A 20164-nucleotide genomic window follows, 5' to 3' on the forward strand; every position below is an offset into this window, starting at 1 on the left:
ACAAAGCTGGGAGCAGTGGCCAATACCCCAGAGGGCTGCGTAGCCCTTCAGAAGGACCTTGACAGGGTGAAGAGATGTGCAGAGAGTAACCTTCTGAAAGTCAGCAAAGGCAAATTCAGGGTCTGAAAATTCAAGTGCTATTGCACATGGGGAGGAATAACCCCAGATGATGAACCTGTTGGAAAGCAGCTCTGCAGAAGAGGACCTGGGGGTCTTGGTGGACAACAAGCTGTCCATGAGCCAGCAGTGTGCCCTGGGGGCCAAGAAGGCCAATGATGTCCTGGGGTGCATTAGGAGGAGCATTGCCAGCAGGACAAGGGGGGGTGATCCTGTCCCTCTACTGTGCCCTGGTGAGGCACATCTGGAGTGCTGTGTCCAGTTCTGGGCTCCTCAGGACAAGAGAGACATGGAACTCCTGGAGTGGGTCCAGAGGAGGGCTAAGAAGATGAGTAGGGAACTGGAACATCTCTCTTATGAGGAAAAGCTGAGGGAGCTGGGCCTGTTCAGCCTCTAGAAGAGATGACTGAGAGGGGACCTTACCAATGTCTGTGTGTATCTGAAGGGGGAGGTACCAAGAGGAAGGAGCCAGGCTCTCCTTGGTGGTGCTGAGCAACAGGACAACACACAAGGGGCAAAAACTGATGCACAGAAAGTTCCACCTGAACACGAGGAAGAACTTCTTTACTGTGTGGGTGACCAAACACTGGAACAGGCTGCTCAGAAAGGTTGTGGAGTCTCCCTCACAGAAGATATTCAAGAACTGCCTGGACACAATGCTGTGGAATGAGCTCTAGAATGACCCTGCTTCAGCAGGGAGATTGGACCAGATGACCCACTATGGTCCCTTCCAACCTGACCTATTCTGTGATACTGAGACTTGTAGGTTACAGTGTAGGATATATTGGAAACTAAAAATCATGAAGGAGGAGGCCAACTACTCTTCTTTTTTTCTTTCTCCCCTTTTTTTTTTTTTTTGAACTGGAGAGTGAATGTGGAGAAGATCATTTTCCATTACACAAAATACCAACTGAAATACACAGGCAAGAAAGAATGAATATAGGAAATTTACTGGTAAATAATAGCATGTTATGTCACAATGCCATTTCAGAAGCAAAAGAAAAAGTGATGAAAACTGGTATGAGTTTAAGAAATACATTTAGAAGTTTATGAGATGCAGAGACTACCTAATGTTTATTAATCTAATTGTCAAACAGCGTACAACAGAGTTAAAAAAGGAGCAAAGACTTTAAGCTTATTTTTAAAAGGTTAATTACCTAGGGTAGAATAAAAAAATCAGGTAATAGTAACTGGGCAATATAAGACAGAGACAAGTTTGTGCAGAGCTGAGAAAATCTTTCTAAAGAAGCATATGGCCTTCTAGCCTTAAATTCTAATTAAACACTGCATATACTGAAAGAAACAATAGAACTGCACTTAGGAAAACAAATCATCATAAGCAGGTATGAAGTGGACTACAATGATTTCATAGGTGTTTTCCAGTTCTAAAGCTATTTGGTTCTTCTGATTCTACTCCTTGCCAGCTCAACTCATTGTCTAAAGGTAGTGGTATTAAGTCATTACTATTTTCACATGATGAAAAGTTGCTATAATCCCCCAGTGAGTCACTGCTGACACAGAAGTACATAGTGAAGATTGCATGATTTGATAAAAGGTATTTTCAACAACACAGTATGTTTCACCTTATTTAACACCACCATGATGTGTCCCCAGGAAAAAACCCCTCATGAAAGCTTGTATTGGAGAAATGCTTTCTTTTCATCTTTTATATTCCTTATTGTTTTGTGTGTGAGAAAACCCTGCTCAGCAAGCCTGAAACCAACCATTGTGCAGTGGCACTCTTCCGTGTAAGAAAGAATTGGCCAGGTTATAACCACACTTTGTTTTTTATAACATTAATCTTTAATGCTTTAGAAAATAACAAATTGGAAATGTTAGTTGGCATGCAGAATTATTTTTTCACGGCAGCAAGCCAAACTCTGGTTTTATTTATTATTATGACTCCCTTACATCATGTTATTCTTGATTACTGCTGGTATATACCTGAGCCTGGAAACTAGCCCAATATTTAGAAAAGACCAGATAACTTTTCCAAGAGTGAAACAGCAACAGAAACTGACAAATATTAAAGTTACAATAGTTTAAGCTGCGAGTATAAAGGTGTGTGTATATCTATCTATCTATCTATCTATATATGTGTGTGTATATATATATATGTAAATAGAGTTCCCTGGACAGAGTTGGAGTGGCAAATGTAACAAAGCACAGGTAAAGGAGTACAGGATCTTCAGTTAGACAGATGACATGACATATGACTGTAAAGAATACAAAATGTAAATACAAGATTACTCTACTGAAAGGAAGATGGTAAGATTGCTTCAGCAGTCGGGGGAGTGGAAAGTATTTACCCTTGTCTGTCTTAGGCACAAGCACCCTTACAGTGTCCTTAAGCTAGACACTGTTGTGAAGATAGTGAACTAAGCAGTGGGCTACGAACTCTGTTTTTAAGTGACCATTTTGTTACTGAATTTTAAAGAGTACCAGCTGCATACAGGGGATAGATTTGAATATAAACACAGAAAAAAATTTTGGAAAGCACCTTGATAGCTAATGCTGTAAATGAACTACTTGAGGTGAATTTTCTTTATACTCAGTGAATGACATGAATTTCCTGTCCAAAATCCACCAAAACATAGAAATAAAAACACAGAAACATCACAGCCAGTATAAAATACAAAAATTGTCATATGAGAGAGATATAAAGAAATCATGTTGGGACTTAAGAACAGCATGATGCATATTTCCCAATCCCATTATGGAGTATAGCCTCTCCAGCAAGGAAGTTTCCTCTGCAAATGCAGTGAAGTATTAGTATTTGTAGTTTAAAGTGTTTACATGCTCAGTCAAGTAACTTCTCATAGTAGGGGTTGCAGTATTAAGAGTGACTTTAACTGTCATGCTATAGGACTCTAGAATCAGTACAACAAGGGTTATAAGCACAAAGTTGTTGGATCTTGTGTGTAGGGTGCAGATGCTGCTTCTAAGCCTCTGGGATACCTTTGAAGCAGATATCTACCAGTTGCTTTTCAGTTGCTCCAGTACTGAAAGAAGGTAGTCAGTTGTAGTGGATACTTCATACCTCATCCTGCCCACACTGACTGAGTCTGTCGTATGACTGTGCCCAAAGGAGCTGACAGAGACCTTCCTGTGAACACACCCTAGTCCACCCACCTAGTAAACCATATGAGAGAGGCTAAATTCTGTGGCATTCCTGGGCTGCTATTTATAAAGCAGGTAGTTCATCTGCATCTAAGATGTGATCTTATGCACCTTCACATAGATTCATCATATTAGCCAGGTTACTAGTTTGCTGAAATAATCTAAATACTTTTAAAGGGAATTTCAGTATCAGGTCCCGTAAAGCACACAAGTAGATTTACAGTTTGGTAGTCAGTAATTATAGTCGTACTTACACTATAGATACTAACATATTGAGAGCTACTAAGCAACCTCTGAAGTCTGAATTTCAGGAAAAAAGGTTCCTCTAATGATTTAATAAAGCACAAAGGAAAAAAGGTTTCCTATTCACTGAACGACACAACTCCAGTTCTTTCAATGAAGTGGAAGTTGGTTCCCATAAGAGCCTGACAATTGATGAAGGCAACAAGTATAAATCATCTTTAAAAAGGGTAAAAAAGAGGACCCTGGGAACTACCGACCCGTCTGTAGCGCCTGGGAAGATCATGGGGGACAGGGAGGTGATTTGAGACACCCAGCAGGACCTCACCAACAGCAAGTCCTGCCCGACCAACCCAGTGGTCAAGGGAAGAGCTACAGATGTCATTTATCTGGACTTCCGTAAAGCCTTTGACACAGTCCCCCACAACATTCTTCCCTCTGAAGTGGAGAGGGAGGGATCTGATGGGTGGACTATTAGATGGATAAGAAAGTGATTGGCCAGTTGCATCCAGAGGGTACTGGTCAATGGCTCAGAGCGTCAATGGACATCAGTGACAAGTGGGGTCCCTCAGGGGTCTGTAAAAGGACCTGTGCTACTTACTATCTTCATTAATGACATAGACATAAGGATCAAGAGCACCCTCAGCAAATTTGCAGGTGACACCAAGCCAAGTGGTGGTCTTGACACACCTGAAGGACGGGATGTCATCCAGAGGGACCTGGACAGCTCAAGATGCAGGCCCATGGGAATCTCCTGAGGTTTAACAAGACCAAGAGCAAGGTGCTGCACCTGGATCAGGGCACCTGATCAGTACCAACACAGGCTGGGGGATGAACAGATGGAGAGCAGCCCTGGGGAGAAGGACTTGGGGGTGCTGGTGGGTGAGAGGCTGGACATGACCCAGCCATGGGCACTCACAGCCCACAAAGCCAAACATGTCCTGGGCTGCATCCAAAGCAGCGTGGGCAGCAGGGGAGGGAGGGGATTCTGCCCCTCTGCTCTGCCCTGGTGAGACCCCACCTGGAACACTGCATCCAGCTCTGGGGTCCCAGCACAGGAAAGACATGGACCTGTAGAAGTGAGTCCAGAGAAGGGTTACCAAGATGATTAGAGGGATGGAGCACCTCTCCTGTGAGGAAGGGCTGAGAGAATTTGATTTGCTCAGCCTGGAAAAGAGAAAGGGTGACTATTTGCGGCCTTCCAGTACCTGGAAGGAGCCTACGAGAAAAATGGAGAGTGACATTTTACAGAGCAGGTAGTTACAGGATAAGGGGGAATGGATTCAAACTGAAAGACAGTAAGTTTAGGTCAGATATTAGGAGGAAGTTCTTTACTGTGAGGGTGGTGAGGCACTGGAAGAGGTTTCCCAGCAAAGCTGTGTATACTCCATCCCTGGAAGTGCTCAAGGCCAGGTTGGATGGGACTCTGAGCAACCTGGTCTAGTGGAAGGTCTCCCTGTCCATGGCAGTGAGCTGGGAATTAGATGATCTTTAAGGTCCCTTCCAACCCAAACCCTTTACAATTTTATGATCAACAATATTATTGAGGGAAAAGAGAGACAGAGAGAGAAAGAGAGAGAAGAGGTCAGTATGCTGATGCTCAGAAGTAGAATACTAAATTAGCAAAATTACTGTTGACATTTTTAATACAGAATCACCAAACTAGCAGGGAAATCTCTGTAGTCATTAAAGAAAATTTAAAACAACTTACAAACCTGCTGTGTGTGGAAATATCTTTGATACATATTTTGTTTACACAAGCAACAGATACCTGCAAGGTATAACGAAACAACTCACTATTCATTCTGAGCAACTTACGGTACTCAGGAAAACAGAGTTTAGTTTTCACGTTAATCAAAACCATTTCCAATTGTTTAGTCTGTTCCTATCTTCCTTATTTGTGATTTTAGAGTTCACTGTCAAACACTAATAAAGCACATCCTCAAAAAGATATGTGTAAATAAAATGCAAGAAAACTCTTTTATTTCAGGAGCCAGCTCAGCCTCTTACAGCTACAGCTATGCAACATCAATCTCACACATATACTTGAATCAGCTGTTTGACAACGTGTGCAATTTGTTTACCAAAACCAAAACTTTGGTGTATTTTTAATAGAACTAAAATCAAGGTCCTCTTCTAGGAAATGGCTGAGCATCAAAATGCATGATGATACTCCCTGTCCCTTCCTTTCCTCCCTTCTAATTAATTTTATTTTCAATAACCTCACACCAAAAAACAAACTCTGCCTTGATTTTACAGCATAGTCAAGTATTAGTCTTGAAACATTTTGATCTCAGGGTAAATCTTTCCCAGAAGCCTTCTACAGCATACAGGGATCAGTGGACATGCACATCTCAAGCTGTCAAGGGAAGAGCTCAGCCACGGTGTCTGGGTACAGATCAGGTTCTCTGACCACTGTCTGTTGTAATGAGCTCTCCAGTTATTTTGTCAATTCTGCCTGCAAACATGCTCACTCAGTCATGCTGCCTAAGTAGCTGCACTTTCACATATGGAAACCAGAACTTAACATTCTAACTTTTAAAAGTTGGTGTTTTTTTTAAATACTAATGCAAGTGGAAACAAATTCAAGCACTAGGCAGGATAAATCACAAGCAACCTAGGGCATGCCTGCTCAGGGGAAATCAGTTAGAAACTGAGTCCCACATGCTAAAAACTTACTTTGTATAAAACTGGGTTTTGGTCCAAAATGAATAATCAGAGACTTCACATAGCACAGACATAGCTAAGCATTTTCAGTTCATAGAATTCAAAATATGAGTATTAAAACCTTTTAGTATTAGAAGCAGAAAACAATGCTAGTCTCAATGCTGGAATGCCAATAATAAATGTTATCTACACAGCAGATTCACAAGCAAGTCTCACAATTCACAAGTTATCAAAGTACAAATAATTTAACATTTAATTACTATTGTCACTAATGCTTTCAAGTAATTCATATTCCAACAACTGCGAACAATTTTCCTTACATTTAGTAGATTCCACCATTATACTGTAAAGTATACTTTTGTATGACTACAGTATTAATTCATAGGATAAATTTTGTAAGATTTTCCCTTTGGCAGGTTTGTTGAGACAATCGTAGAAAAAAATCCCCACAATTGGTAAAAGCTAAAGCCATACAAAGGTGTGGAAAGCAGCCATCATCAAAATTGTTTATTTAAAATCATACCCATTATGAGTTCAGGTAGTGATTTAAAAACCATGAGAAAATTGAGACTCCAGAAAGACGTAGTATTTTGTGATGTAGTATTTTATATTTACCTTTGGTATTCCAGAAGTGTCCAGCCAGTTCTGGAAGATACTTTCTACAGTTAACCCAGACCTTAAAAAAAAAAATAAATTAGAAGATATGCAAAAAAACCCCTTTTTTTTCATATTAAAAATAACCCTTTAGAAGCTAGGCAAACACCCTAAATCCAAGTGTTGGTTGTACTGCAATGGTACAACATTCTTGGTTTTTTTAATTAATAAAACCATCAGGGGTCCTATGAGCCAATTAAAGGTAGATCGGATTTTGTGTACTTAAAACTCAAATCATAAATTTCGTGCTTATAAAGATTGACAGAGAAATTGTTAGGTGGTAAACTGCATTTATGAAACATGTAAAGTATGAACGGGTGTTCTACTTCCTGTTAAATGGGTTTTTGTTTCCTTTACAGAAAAAAAATCAAGTAAATTTATACTGAAACATTCGAACCCAGTATTTTATTACAGAAGCAGCCCAACTGCAAAGATAAAATACTAACTAAAATGAAATTGAATACAAACTTTCTTAAACTTTGGGGTTTTAAAAAGCACTGATGGATATTAATTCTCAAAGTTACCAAATGTCTAATATACTTTAGTTTTGTCTTTTCTGCACTTTCTTTATATCCTGATAACTTTCACAGTGAAATTATGGAATCGTCTGGAGCTCCAACAAAAGGAAATAGTTTGTCATGATGAAGCTGTGTGGGACTGAAATAACCACATGCATAAGTATTTGCAAATTCAGAAATTATATCTGCACTTTTACTTTTGTAGGCAGCTTCTGTGGCATTTACTTCAACCCTGGTTGAAGACTTCCCAACTTGAAGGGAAGCCAAATAAAAATTAATTAATTAATTTAAAAAAAAAATCACACATGCAAGTACTGAAAAAAGGAAGTTGAGTAAGTCCTCAATGAATGTAAATATTCTGAGAATCAGAACAAATGTGTATGGCCCTGTGTATGGTAATGCCTTGGCAAGACTCATTCTAATGCTTGCAGTTACTTTCACATGTGTAATGTAAACTCAACCAACAAGCATTCACGAAAAGAACAGCTATTCCAAGCTCTGAATCAGGAAGGCAAGCAACACAATAAAATTTTTTTCTCTGATCATATGATTAAAATAATCACAGCAGCCAAAAAGGAGCATTTCTACATAGTCAGGATTCTGAATTTTAAGGAAATTACCATTGTGTCTGTTAGATCACTATATAAATCAATTTTCTACAGAAAACTGAACATATATGTGATGCTTGTGTAGTGTTCTACATTAAAATAAATTACTAAACATCCAGACTTGTTCCTTGTTATTTGTGCAAACTTACTAAATTTAGAACATTTAACTGCTATATCCCTCAGACTATAATTATCTTCACCTTATTACTGTGCTTGAAAAATTGGTGTGTAGTTTTAAGTGAGTTAGCTGAGTCCCTTGACAGGGAATAAAGAGAAATATTTCCAAACAATCAGTCAATTTAATTTCTCCAGAATAAGATTATGCTCTTGATTTCTTATTTCTGTCTGGTTACTAAAAAGGGTGCATACAGGACTAGCTTAAAAACGGACACCAAAATTTTATGTAGGCAAAGGTAGGTCACTTGGATTGTACCATTTATTCTGTCTCAAGAAGCATAAGCAGGATAAAAACTTTTGTTATTTGTTGTTGCATGAATTAAACCCAATACAGCTGAGTGTCCTAATGCTGATGCAGAGCTAGGAGCTGGGGAAAATTCCCTTAGTTGCACATTTAATTTGTCTTACCAAGGGATAAGAAATACAGCCTCACAATGTAAGGCAATCCTTCTTTCCCCCATTCCCAGAAATTAAACCTATATTGGAGAAAAAAATCTCTGCAAAATAATCTATGTTACATTTGTTATGTAGAGCCATTGTTTAACATACCCTCTATTTAATTTCAAAAACTGGCTTTGAAATGAGCTTATGACACCAAGGGGAATCTCACTGTTTCGACACCACACTAATACAGGCAGAAACCACTAGAAAGCTTCTCAGGCCCTCCTAAAACTTTGTCATTTTTCTCAAGGGCAAAACCAATAACACTGCTTTTTCTCTGCCTGGAGCACCCACAGTTTCAGATAAACACCTGTCATATGACCATATGCAATCTTTTTTCTTTGTATTTGCACACGTCTTTTTTTAATTCCAAGTTAGGATACTCTTGTTGGCAGCTATTAAAAAAAAAGCAACTTGTCTCAGCAGTTAACAGGCATTCACTATTTTTTAAAAATTATATTAGTAATGAGGAGACTATTGCAAGGATCTACTCTGAATCTCTTAAGTGTCAGTACTGAAGAACTATGAAGATGTTGGAAATGCTTCTACTAAAATGTCAGGCTTAGAAATAACCCCCAAAAATTTATCACAAATAGACTGCCATCTCAAAACAAGTGTCCTAGAGACAGCACAGAGAGCCTGGTATTTGTAGAGCTTGCAGTTCAGTAAGGGCACTTACCACCTCCTTACACTGCAGTTAAGCATCTGTAAGGACTTAAATCTGGTGTTTGTGAGAATTCCTGAATGGCCTTCTGGTTAAGGTTCTGTATTGGACAGCGGGATCTGGGTTGAGTTGATTAGCACCCTAACTCTTACAAGACCAAGGTTCTTCAATTGCTTTGTCCAACAGTTCCCTACTGTAAAATGAGAATATGGTTACATCCATGATCTCATCCCTTATTTAGCTGTTCAGATGATAAGCCAATAAGCCTAGGAATCATCTCCTAACATCACACACAGTTCAAATTCAACACTTTAAACGAAGTCTGTAAAATACTAACATTAGTGATAAATTGAAAATTAGCATTATAAAAGATGGCTATACATCAAGTTTTCACTGCACGAGGCTCTAAGGTACTCTACAAACTTTAACATAAACTCAGTTAATGCCTAAATCAAGGAGAAAAAACCATGAAAGTGTGCAATTTTTTTTTTAGGATAAAGGAAGATAGAAAACTCTGTCATATCCAACTGAAAATACTTAAACAAGCATATCTGCTTCATCATACATTCTTAAATGTCAGTAATTTTCAAAGTAAGCTATTCCAGCTGAATACAAAGGCATAGTTAGAGCAAATCAAAACACGACTGATTAGTGATTCTGTCAACTAGACATACCTTCCTGCAGATAAATTGTCTTTGGATTTTATCCAGCGTATATATATTGGCTTATTAAAAAAAATTGAGAAATCAAAACCACTGGGAATAATTTTTCACAATGGTTTGCTTCAGTATTTAGGTGCCTACCAGCTGTTTTTCTCATTCAAAATCACATTCACAACAATGTGCACGTGAATCAAAGAAAGCAAACGTGAAAGAAAGAAATAGATACACCTGTATAGCTGAGTAGCTTGAAATTGCAGCATTATTTTAGTACTTAATTGACAATTTGTGAAGACATACAAGGAATGTGGTTAGTGAACCTGGGTTATTAACAGTACAAATAGCAGAGCTCCAACACAAGCCTTCCTTTGTCTATCATGTATTATTAAAACCATAGCTCATTAGTAGATTTGTTTACTTTATTGAACGAAATGAAATAAAAAATACCAGTGGAAAACCCCTAAGAGCAGAACTGACTTGCTCAAAAAAATTTTGCAGTCATAAAGTAGCTGCACAAGCAGCAACTCTGATTTATCTAAGACTGGTGAAACCGTCTGTTGCAGGGGTAAACGCTGATTCTTTGCACAGCTCACATGTCGGGCAGATGTGGAAAGGATCAACTTGCAGCAAAGATTATGGGTGTAAGCCTTGGGGAGAATAAAGCCACTAGAGTTTTATCAAATCTAATGCACTCTGATACATAGACACATAAGAGGGGAACTTGGTGTTTTGTTGGTTTGGTTTGGTTCAATGTAGTGAAGTTTCAACTTATATGAGTACATAAAACACCTCAGTTGTAGGTGGAAAGTATTGTAGATTTTCCACAGAAAGGCCAAAATAATGTGAGACTCCAGCCAGTGCATGTAGTTTTGTAAAGGCTTTGTAAACAGAGAAGGATAATGATCAATACTCATTTGTCATTCTTTCCATTAGTCCTTCACACAGACAAATAATCTGTCTTAAAGGCAAGAAATTATAAAGGACCAGAAGGTACTGCTCAGTTTATCTGCTGTCAGTATTCATCTGCAGTCCAGAAAGAGAAGGATCCTGCCTCACAGCATGGATTCCTACAGCTTACATGCCATTATAATTGAGTCAGAGCAGGAAGTGAAGTAGCCCCATAAAGTAGGCATAAAACTCTCCTCCTCCGACTACAAAAGGCAGCAAAAATCAGTAAAAAGTTAAGAATCTGGATCTTGGAGCTACTAATCACTAGCAATGTTCTAAAAAATAACCTCTGAATAAAAACTAAAGGAATGAAGTGCTTGAAGGTGAGGATCTTCTAGATCCAGTCTCTGTATCCAATAGTAGAAAGCTACATTACCACAGTGTAATAACCACAGAAATTTCCACACTGTTTCATGATCATTTTTTGCCAATATTCATCCTGTTCTCATTACAGAAGTCTGCCATAAGCCAAATTCTATTACTAGCTACATAATTTGCCCCTGTTGTCACAGCTGAGTGCAGGATTTGGTTTGATTTGATTACCTACTACAAATGCCTCTTTACTACTTCTTTTTTTTTTTTTAATGATTAAACCAGCTTCCATTACAAACTTCAGTGTATTACAGTGCTTAATATTTGTGAAGTTTGAAGCATGTAGTTTAAACATTTAAATTTTACTTGGCAGAATTGCACAAGCCTGGCAGGCTTTGTGTGCTATACAGAATTTTTGCTCTAACACTGAAATGCACTTCATTCCTACATCAAACTTTGTGCAAAGAAGCACATCAGCAGACAATCTCTAAAAATATTTAATTTCTATCTTTCCTCCCTTGTCTTTTACCTCAGGTGAATATTTCTGTATAGCCACAGAATGCATTCAAGAACTAAAAAACCATCTTCCCAGCAGATAAGAAATAAAGGCCTTCTGTATATCAAGACACTCTATTATTCCTTGCATCACTGTTGATATCTGCTAAGTCGTTTTGGCAATAGATAGTTCAGATATGCTATATATCTGACTGTAAAATGAATTACCATACATCTGAAATTTCTTTCACACATTCTGGAATGTGATGCATCACAAATGGAGCCATACTTCTTTTGCATTAGTCTCACTGGAAGTTTAAGTATGTTTTCAGGCAGAAAAATGGATGCTTATGCAACAACATTTTGCACTGGGTTTGGAGTTCAGAAAAACCCAAGTGAAAAAAAAAAAGGAAGGAAAACAAGAAGTAACTTAACAAACCAGTGTATAATCATACCATTTAAAAAATCACTTTCACATCTATTCCATATAATATACCTAATTATATTTGGGCTAGAAACTATATTGAATTATATAGAGAGAGTATTATCCACTACATTGATGGAGAATGTAACAGCACCCAAACTAAACTTAAGATGCCACAAAACACATTTTCTCAATGAAAACTAGCTTCTCTGTTCCTCAACCATCAGGAATAGAAGTGTTTCACTAAAAATCTCAATACATTTGACCTCTATGAATATCATCTTTTTTTTCTCCAAACCACTCACACAGAGTTATGAGCACTTTTGGAATCCTGGCTTTCAAAATTATATTTTTTAAATGAATACTTTATTTTTAAAAACTATAACATGTAAAGATCCACTATGAAAGAATCTGTATTTGTAGCACATTCTGTAACAACACAGAACAAACCAACATATAAGCAGGGACAGATTCAAAGTGCTGCTAAAGACTACCATCTTCAACCAGTCACAGTCACACAGAGAAGGATTTTGAAGGACTTGGCAGACAATTAATGCTCAATTTCCATTCATGTTTTCCATCTTTCCTCATGCAGTACAATATATGACAGGGAGGGGATGGTACCAGACTACTTCTTGAAAAAATCCGTCTTTTCTGGTATCCCAGATTCACAGCAAAGTTCTGGCATCCTTGCTTTAGGGTGCCATGTGCCAAAAGTAGCTGGCAGCAGGATCACAGGTTAATTTGAGCAGGCAGCTATGCATGGCACTTTAGGTTGCATAGTGAACACAGGACATCACCTCTGACCTAACGTGGAAGTCAAAGGCACTGCTCGGGGAGAGCATGGTATAGCAAAACCACAGTAAGTCTCATAATTTTTTGTGTATATATGTAATGGGAATTTTCAGGCTAGCACTATCACTATTTCTGGCTAGCACATATTAAAATCTTATTTCTACGTATTTCTTTGGCTTTTTAAGCCCAGTTCTTACTTACTCTTTTTGTTTAGGAATGTCTTCCAACAGCATGCTAAGAAAATCCTGGAAAATTAACAGAGCAGCACAGTTAGTATGTTTATGAAGCCATAACCCTGTGTCTGCACTGCTGGTGTGAGATCAAAGACTACAGATAACAGAATGATAAGAAAGAAGTCTATATATCCATTATGGTGATATACTGACAATATAATGTATATTGTATAAATAACAAACGTTTTGTTATTTATACAATATACATTATATTGTCAGTTTTCCAACCCACTGAAGCAAGAAGTGTCAATATCAAAAGAAAATGGGCTTGAAAAGTCTGCTGACTATTTTAACACAATCCCACGTTCCTACTTTTATTTTATCCATAATATACACACATAAACTATATTTAAAACTATTAAAGGCTGCAGACTCACATACAAAAGTTAAGAAACACCAAAATTAAGGGTGTTTACGCTTTCTTCACTATGCTTATGTTATCATGTTGTCATTAATTACACAACTACATAAAGCTTTTTCTTCCTCAGTGCACATGCCTGATTAGATCACACTTACTCTTCATTCCATGACAAAATTCACAATATTGCTGATAACCACATCACCTAAGGAGTAAATTCTTCAAATAAAAGGTAGCTGGAATTTCTTTCATGGTTTTACAAAGATGATGCAATGCCAATGGAAGAGCATTACTATTATCCTCACTTATACCAGTATGATAAGCCCTCTTAAGGAAGTTACATCTGACATTACTAAAAGGTTCTCTGGCACCCTATATGCTACACAACCTAATTTCAGTGAAAATCACTTTGACAGAATACACTCCTCTGAACAATCTCATAATAATAGGATTTATTAATATGAATTATTCATTTATATGCTGCTTCATAAAACCAATGCATCTGCTTTATTAAAACGAATCTTTGTGGAGACAAGTTTCATAGGCTAATAAACAGTCCTCACTTCAGTATACGAGTATAGGCTGACTTCTGATTGCAAATCGTTGCTCCCTAAGGTCTTGAAGAATGTTTCATAAAAGGCAGAAATCATCTGTTTATGGACTTTGGCATAACAGTCAACAAAATATGCTGTTCCTCTGTCTGAGTATGGCATTGTTAGGGAATCAAACTAAGATTGATTGTACAATTGAAACTACTGGTAACACAGTTAAACGTTCCTTCTTTAGATTATAAGTGAGATTCAGGCTGTCTTGCAATGGCTGCAGAATTGGCTTATGACAAAGAGTAAATCGCGCAGTGATGGGCTCAGTGTTGCTGTGGCAAGAATGCCACCATTAACTGTGACAGGAGTAATTTTGTCCCAACCACAGTATATTGCAGACATGATGAAAAAGTGTGAAATCTCCTTATTTTATACAACTACTTGTAGTTTTGCTGTATGTAAATATTACACTATTCTGCATATAAACAGAGAACTACTGTCTTCCACTTGTGGAAGTTTTGCTGGAGATACAAAGAACACTTTGGTGCAAATAAAAAATGTGTAAAGATCATAATTATAGTTATTTCAAAAGTATGTGAATAGTAAACCTGAAGTGGTCATCCTTCACACTATTTGCACTGTGTATACATTAACATAGCCAGATTCCCTGGTTAGAGTCCATCAGCTTTTCATAATCACACAGTGCACTTAAAGATACCACTGGTACTAGGATGGTTTTATAATCTGTATACTACACTATGAAATTAAGCATCTCCTTTGTGATTAAAGCTGCCTTCAATTTTTCCAAATATCTGCTAAGAATAAAGAAGTAACCATCATTCTACACAGTTTCTTAAAATTAGGATTACTCTATTATATCTTATTTTAACTGCTCCTATTTTGATGCTCCAAAACAGAGTAGGAAAACAAATTACCAATTAACTAATCATTAGCCAGACATCTTAACAGCGTAAGCTCCAGGTGATGGAACCACTGACTAGCTTTAGTCAAAAGCCTTTTTTTTGCCCATTATAACAGACAGAACCACATGAAAATTAAAGTCTGCAAACAATTCCATTTCCAAGATATTCTTATTTCAAGATGAAACAGAACAATGGCTTTAATTCTGTTAGGAGTACCAGCAACTTGCACTTCCTTCTTTTTATTTATAATCAAAACCACTCCAGTCATTATTTTAAAAGTTCACTCAAAGCAATTAGTAAGTGAATTCTCTCATAAAAAGAAAAACAAAATATTTTTTAAAAATCCTTCTCAAAGATTCCAGATTTGCTTTACTCATCTGTTGCTAACTCAACTAAAATAAAGCTACCATTAAAAACATACTGAGCATGCAATCAAAATGAAGGAAAAAAGCAAACTGATTAATGTACACATCTGAAGTAATTTCCTTGCACCTGCAGCTCCCATCTAGGAAAATTACTACAAACACTGCTGAAAACAAGACTAGTATTCATAACATGCGCAATTTTTCACTGTTTTACTTTCCCTCATTCCCACAATTCCTAAACCTGGGAACTTTTACAGTTATTTTGGACAAGGTGAAAGTACAGCACTATAATATTTAAACTTACTATTTGTACCTCTATTTATTTAAAATCTTTTATTCATTTAAACACTGACAGCATATTTGTTCAAGAAGGATCTTGAATAAGAAACTTTGTACTAACTTGACTTCATTGCTTCTGCATTTACAACTCCTGCTGTGACTCCTTATCCACCTATACCAGACCCCAACATAAACATAATCTTAAGGATTTCTTACAAAGGCAGAAAATACTTTAAAATTGGATATAGCCCTATCCCATCTGCATTTTTCAGTGACCAAAAACTAGTATGATGTTAAAATTCTCTTCCCAATAACTTCAGTAAGAGCTGGATTTAGGCTGATGTAAAATAAGGTAAAGCACAAAAGCAAACCATAGAAGTTTTAATGCACAACGCTCTTTCGCCACCATATCAAGTGGTATTTCCAAATGAAGGACAGTACCTTTTTTTTCTTTCTTTACCTACATTAAGCACATAGTTAAGGACATATTGCACATATCCAAATAAAAAGTAGCCTAGGAAACAAAAGTTTAACTTTTGCTTCAATAATCCAAAAACGAAACCCTGAGCAGTTTTTTATCCAATAACCAAAATCGGTGTTTCTGGCTGGAGTATTTCATCTTAGGAGACTGGAGTAGGTAAGCTACAAACTGGTATTTCATAGCTAGACAAAGGGAGAAGTCTCTAGTGTATGTGCTAGCTAGCTACCATGACTAGTAGTACAATGTGCTGAACATTTTGCAGCTTTCAAATGTCTACTGACACAACTCACCCCACATCAGCCAGGAGCAACAAGCTAGCATTTTCTTACCAAAATCTGAGCACTTTTCTTACCACCAGCTTAAAACACTGGGCTTCTTCTTCTTGTTAGCAGTCTCATGACTTCTGTAATTTTCAAAATTCTTCCAGCTGTGTAATAGTGAAGCACCATTTTTACGATTTTGGACACGCTAATGTAGACAAGGCTCATATAGTCACTGGCATTTTCCATAGTATGCCAAATGTAACTGCTCATGGTCTCAATAATATGGCACAGGAAACAGCTGCAGCAGTGTTTACTCCCTAAACACTCCAAACACTCCTCCACGGGGCAGAAATGCTGTGTTAAGAGCTACTGCTCCTAACTTCTGGGTGACTTGACATATAAAAGAAATCACGGGTCTGTAAGCTATTTGTAAGATACCTGGGCATACATCTCACCCCATAAGAGTGAGATTCAAAACAGCAAGCATGCAAGCGAAGAATCACTGTGTCTGGATGAAACAGCAAGTGTTAGACTCCCGTTACACAAAATCAGAGGCCCTTACTCTGTGTTTCAAGGAGACATCAATTGACGTCCTGAATACCCTCAAAGATTTCAACCATAAGAAAGACTTCAGCAAAGAAGGTCATTTCAGGAAGTCACTCATACCCCTTCTCTTCTCTCTTCCCTTGCACCTCACTGTCATCACACTGCTCTTCTAGCAATGCTAAATATTTGTTGTGTCGTGGGTTTTGTTCCAGGCCTGTTTTTTACCACGATGACTTCAGTGACCTGGTTCACAGACACCCCCATGAATGGTTGTTTTCACAGCACTATGGAAGCAAGAAGCTGCAGTGCTATTTGCACAAGCTGGATTCATCCAGTGACAGGATTCCTAGAATTCTGGGCTCAGAGAGCTATGTAATTCCCTAAATCAAAACTAGTGCCAGTAGTTACGTGACTTTTACAGAAACCCCTAGTGGAAGGTCAATTTCTACTAGTTGGCTTTGTCCTTCTAAGAAAGATGGTGAAATTAGAAGCACTGAATGAAACAGCATGCAGAGAGGAAGAAAATAAATTCAGAAGTACAATTTCTTCTCTTTCAGAAACAGAGAGGAATCAGGGAAAAGACTGACCGATCACAACCAAAAACCACAAACTAAGAGATTACAGGAGACAATTCCAGCATGGTAAATGACCCTATCTTTGAGAACATCAGTACCTATGAACATTGACCTTTTGAAGTACCATTTTAAAAAGAAAAATCACTCACTGTTTGTATTATCGGATATTAGCAGGTCTGATTCAAGTGCCACTGTGAAAAAAATGTTCTTCACTCTAGCAGGTAAGAATTTTACCTGTATTGACAAATTACAATTGTCTCTCCCTTTACACCACAACCAGAAATGATGATTTAGGTAGCCAATCCAAAAGTTTGGGTAGTTTGTTTTTCCAAAAGGTGAGGAACAAGCCCAAGCACAATACCTGAGAAAGGACAAGCTGCCCGTGGAACTTAACGACAAATTTCCGTAAAGATGCAAGGTATGAGACCTCTCCTATGGTCTTTGCCAGAGACCGTAAAAGAAAATAACCCTGCAAAAAATTAAGGCAGAAGCTATGAATTTTCTGATGTCTAGAAGACAGAATTCTTTATGATATTCATAAAGCAATTTCAATAAAAATCAGCTGACAACACTCACCTTCAAATAGTGAACCTGCATGAAGATTTTTTCTGCTTTAAGACCATACTTGACAACAGAAGCTCCAGATTCACTAAATTCTCCTGTGCTCTCCTTTTTGGGCCTAAAATGGAAACACACTAATTAAGTTTTGGATAAATAACTAAAGAAATAAGTCATATATTACAGGTTCTGACAGCTGAAAGCATTGTGAATGGCATAGTAACTCTAAACACCTGTGATGAGTCCAGTCTTTTTTTTTACCTTACGTATATAACTTAGACAGTTGAACTAGTGAATTTTCTACTAAATAAAATTCATCAGTAGGTTAGTGTAGTCTTTTTACAGCCAGCATGACATCAGGTTGCAGGTCATTCTCCAGTCCAAACATGTTATGAACAAAGAGAAACAAATAAAAATAACATTTTAAGGGGAAGCGGAAGTGGAGGGAAAGATAGTGAAGTCACAAGGTTCAGCTAGAGTCCTCTCTTTTTTTACCTGATCTTTGGCTTAACAGCCTACATGACTATCCTTGCAAGAATAACCTCTTTCATCTGCATGCAATAGACTGCTGAAGAAAGTGATCTGATTTTCATTTTTCCATTTGAGTTGGAAGAAAAGTAGTTCAAATTTTAAAAGATAAAGTACTTCACACATGGGTTTGAGGTTCACAGACAATAACATCTAGAAAAAACCCTACTATTTACAGCCTGATTTTAAAATGTAATATAGCATCTGGTATGCCACAAATCTACAAGAGTAAAGTGTGGAGGACTTCCAGGCTCTGAAGAGCACAGACTGAAACTAAGGAGAAGCTATGGAAACATTTTTTCTTCATTTGTAAGAAGCGCCTTCACAGGTGTAGTACTGAAGACCCTCTAGATTTTTTTCTTCCATTCAGAAAACATCCCAGCTAGCAGTAGTCTGAGAACAGACGCCTGTCTTAGGAGCTTAACCCTGTGACTAAAACAACCTCTCCAATTCTAAATGTGGATTTTGAAATGGCCAGTCTTCGAAACCAAACATCCTTCCCTTCATTTCTACAGAATATGAGACATACGGGCCACAGAAATGCAAGATTCTTCAAACCACATCACTCATGCAAGAGTGATTTCAGGAGCTAAACCTTGTGATCAAATTTTTTTCCATTTTTTTCCCTTGAGAAAAACGTTCTTCCTTTTTTATATCTGTGTAACACTTTCTTATTAAAGTTTTGTCCAGAGTGCTAAACTGGGGGTTTTTTAGATATTTTAATTAGGGCCTGTGCACATGAAATCCATTACACACAAAATTTTGATAAAATGTAGCTGTTTGAAATAAAATAGAGAGAAAAAAACCAGACTGAATTTTACACTGTGTTTCTAACACAGTCCTCTTCCACGTTATAGTTCAGAAATACCTTTCCAGTAAACTCTTCCCTCAACATTGAAAGAAAGATATCAATAGCTGTTTTCTTATTCTGTGGCAACTCCAAATCTTTCAGACTATGTAAATGTTGCAGACACACTGTAGGAAAGCAGAAATCCAGCTATTTGCCTTCTGGATCAGTCTCTTGGAAGGAAGGCCTGCTGACATTCCATACATGACTTTTCACTGTTCTCTGCATACATAAAAAGCAAAACCTGCTTCATTTCACTCTTAATAAATAGCTGTTGATTTTGAAAAATGGAGTTTGAGCACAGGCTACAGAATCCACACTAAATTGAAATCTCTCTCATAATCACAATTATTCTAAATTAGGCAACCACACTTCCTTCCTGCTCTGATTTTGTACCTGTGTAGATCCTAGGACTGACTAGAAAGGAGTATTGCATCTGGATGATGGTACTGAAGAATTCCATACAGAAAACATATACACATGCCTCTGCAAAGGCTGCACATATATTCTTGAAAATGTCTGTAAAGGAGTGTAAGTAGAATGTAACCCTGTTCTCTGTTGTCAGTACTTCAACACACTATTTTAAAGCAGTGCTTACTGTATTAAGAAGACATTGAAAGTACAGAGACTGAAAGTTTGTTACACTGGCCTACAAAATCTGCATCTAACCTAGTAGATAAAGCCAAGCATAATGCTAAAGACAAACTGTTTCAAAATATTCAAAATGCCATCTGGCACATTTTGGATACTGGCAAATTTCTGAAGGAAGTAGAAGATGCTGCTTTCTGTTTACTGGGCAGATGAGTGCATTGCACTAGTAAAAGTAC

At 37.6% G+C, this 20164-nt stretch overlaps 1 protein-coding gene across 9 annotated transcripts in view; it reads right to left on the reverse strand.

The window, feature by feature from the left end:
* Positions 1-20164, reverse strand: part of AOPEP (aminopeptidase O (putative)) — a 185219-nt gene that overhangs the window by 93841 nt on the left and 71214 nt on the right. For 3 of the 9 annotated variants that reach the window (XM_039567083.1, XM_039567081.1, XM_039567082.1), the window contains exons 8-11: positions 17981-18083; positions 17766-17873; positions 6760-6820; positions 5193-5248 (exon numbers count right to left, since the gene is read on the reverse strand). In XM_039567083.1, coding sequence (XP_039423017.1) covers positions 5193-5248; positions 6760-6820; positions 17766-17873; positions 17981-18083 — 328 coding nt within the window. Of the gene's footprint in view, positions 1-5192; positions 5249-6759; positions 6821-9247; positions 9400-13040; positions 13085-16053; positions 16448-17765; positions 17874-17980; positions 18084-20164 lie in introns of those variants that run through there. The other 6 variants (XM_039567086.1, XM_039567084.1, XM_039567088.1 and 3 more) reach the window with 6 other exon arrangements.

Source organism: Corvus cornix, chromosome Z, assembly GCF_000738735.6.
Source record: "Corvus cornix cornix isolate S_Up_H32 chromosome Z, ASM73873v5, whole genome shotgun sequence".
Classification (NCBI taxonomy): Eukaryota; Metazoa; Chordata; class Aves; order Passeriformes; family Corvidae; genus Corvus; species Corvus cornix.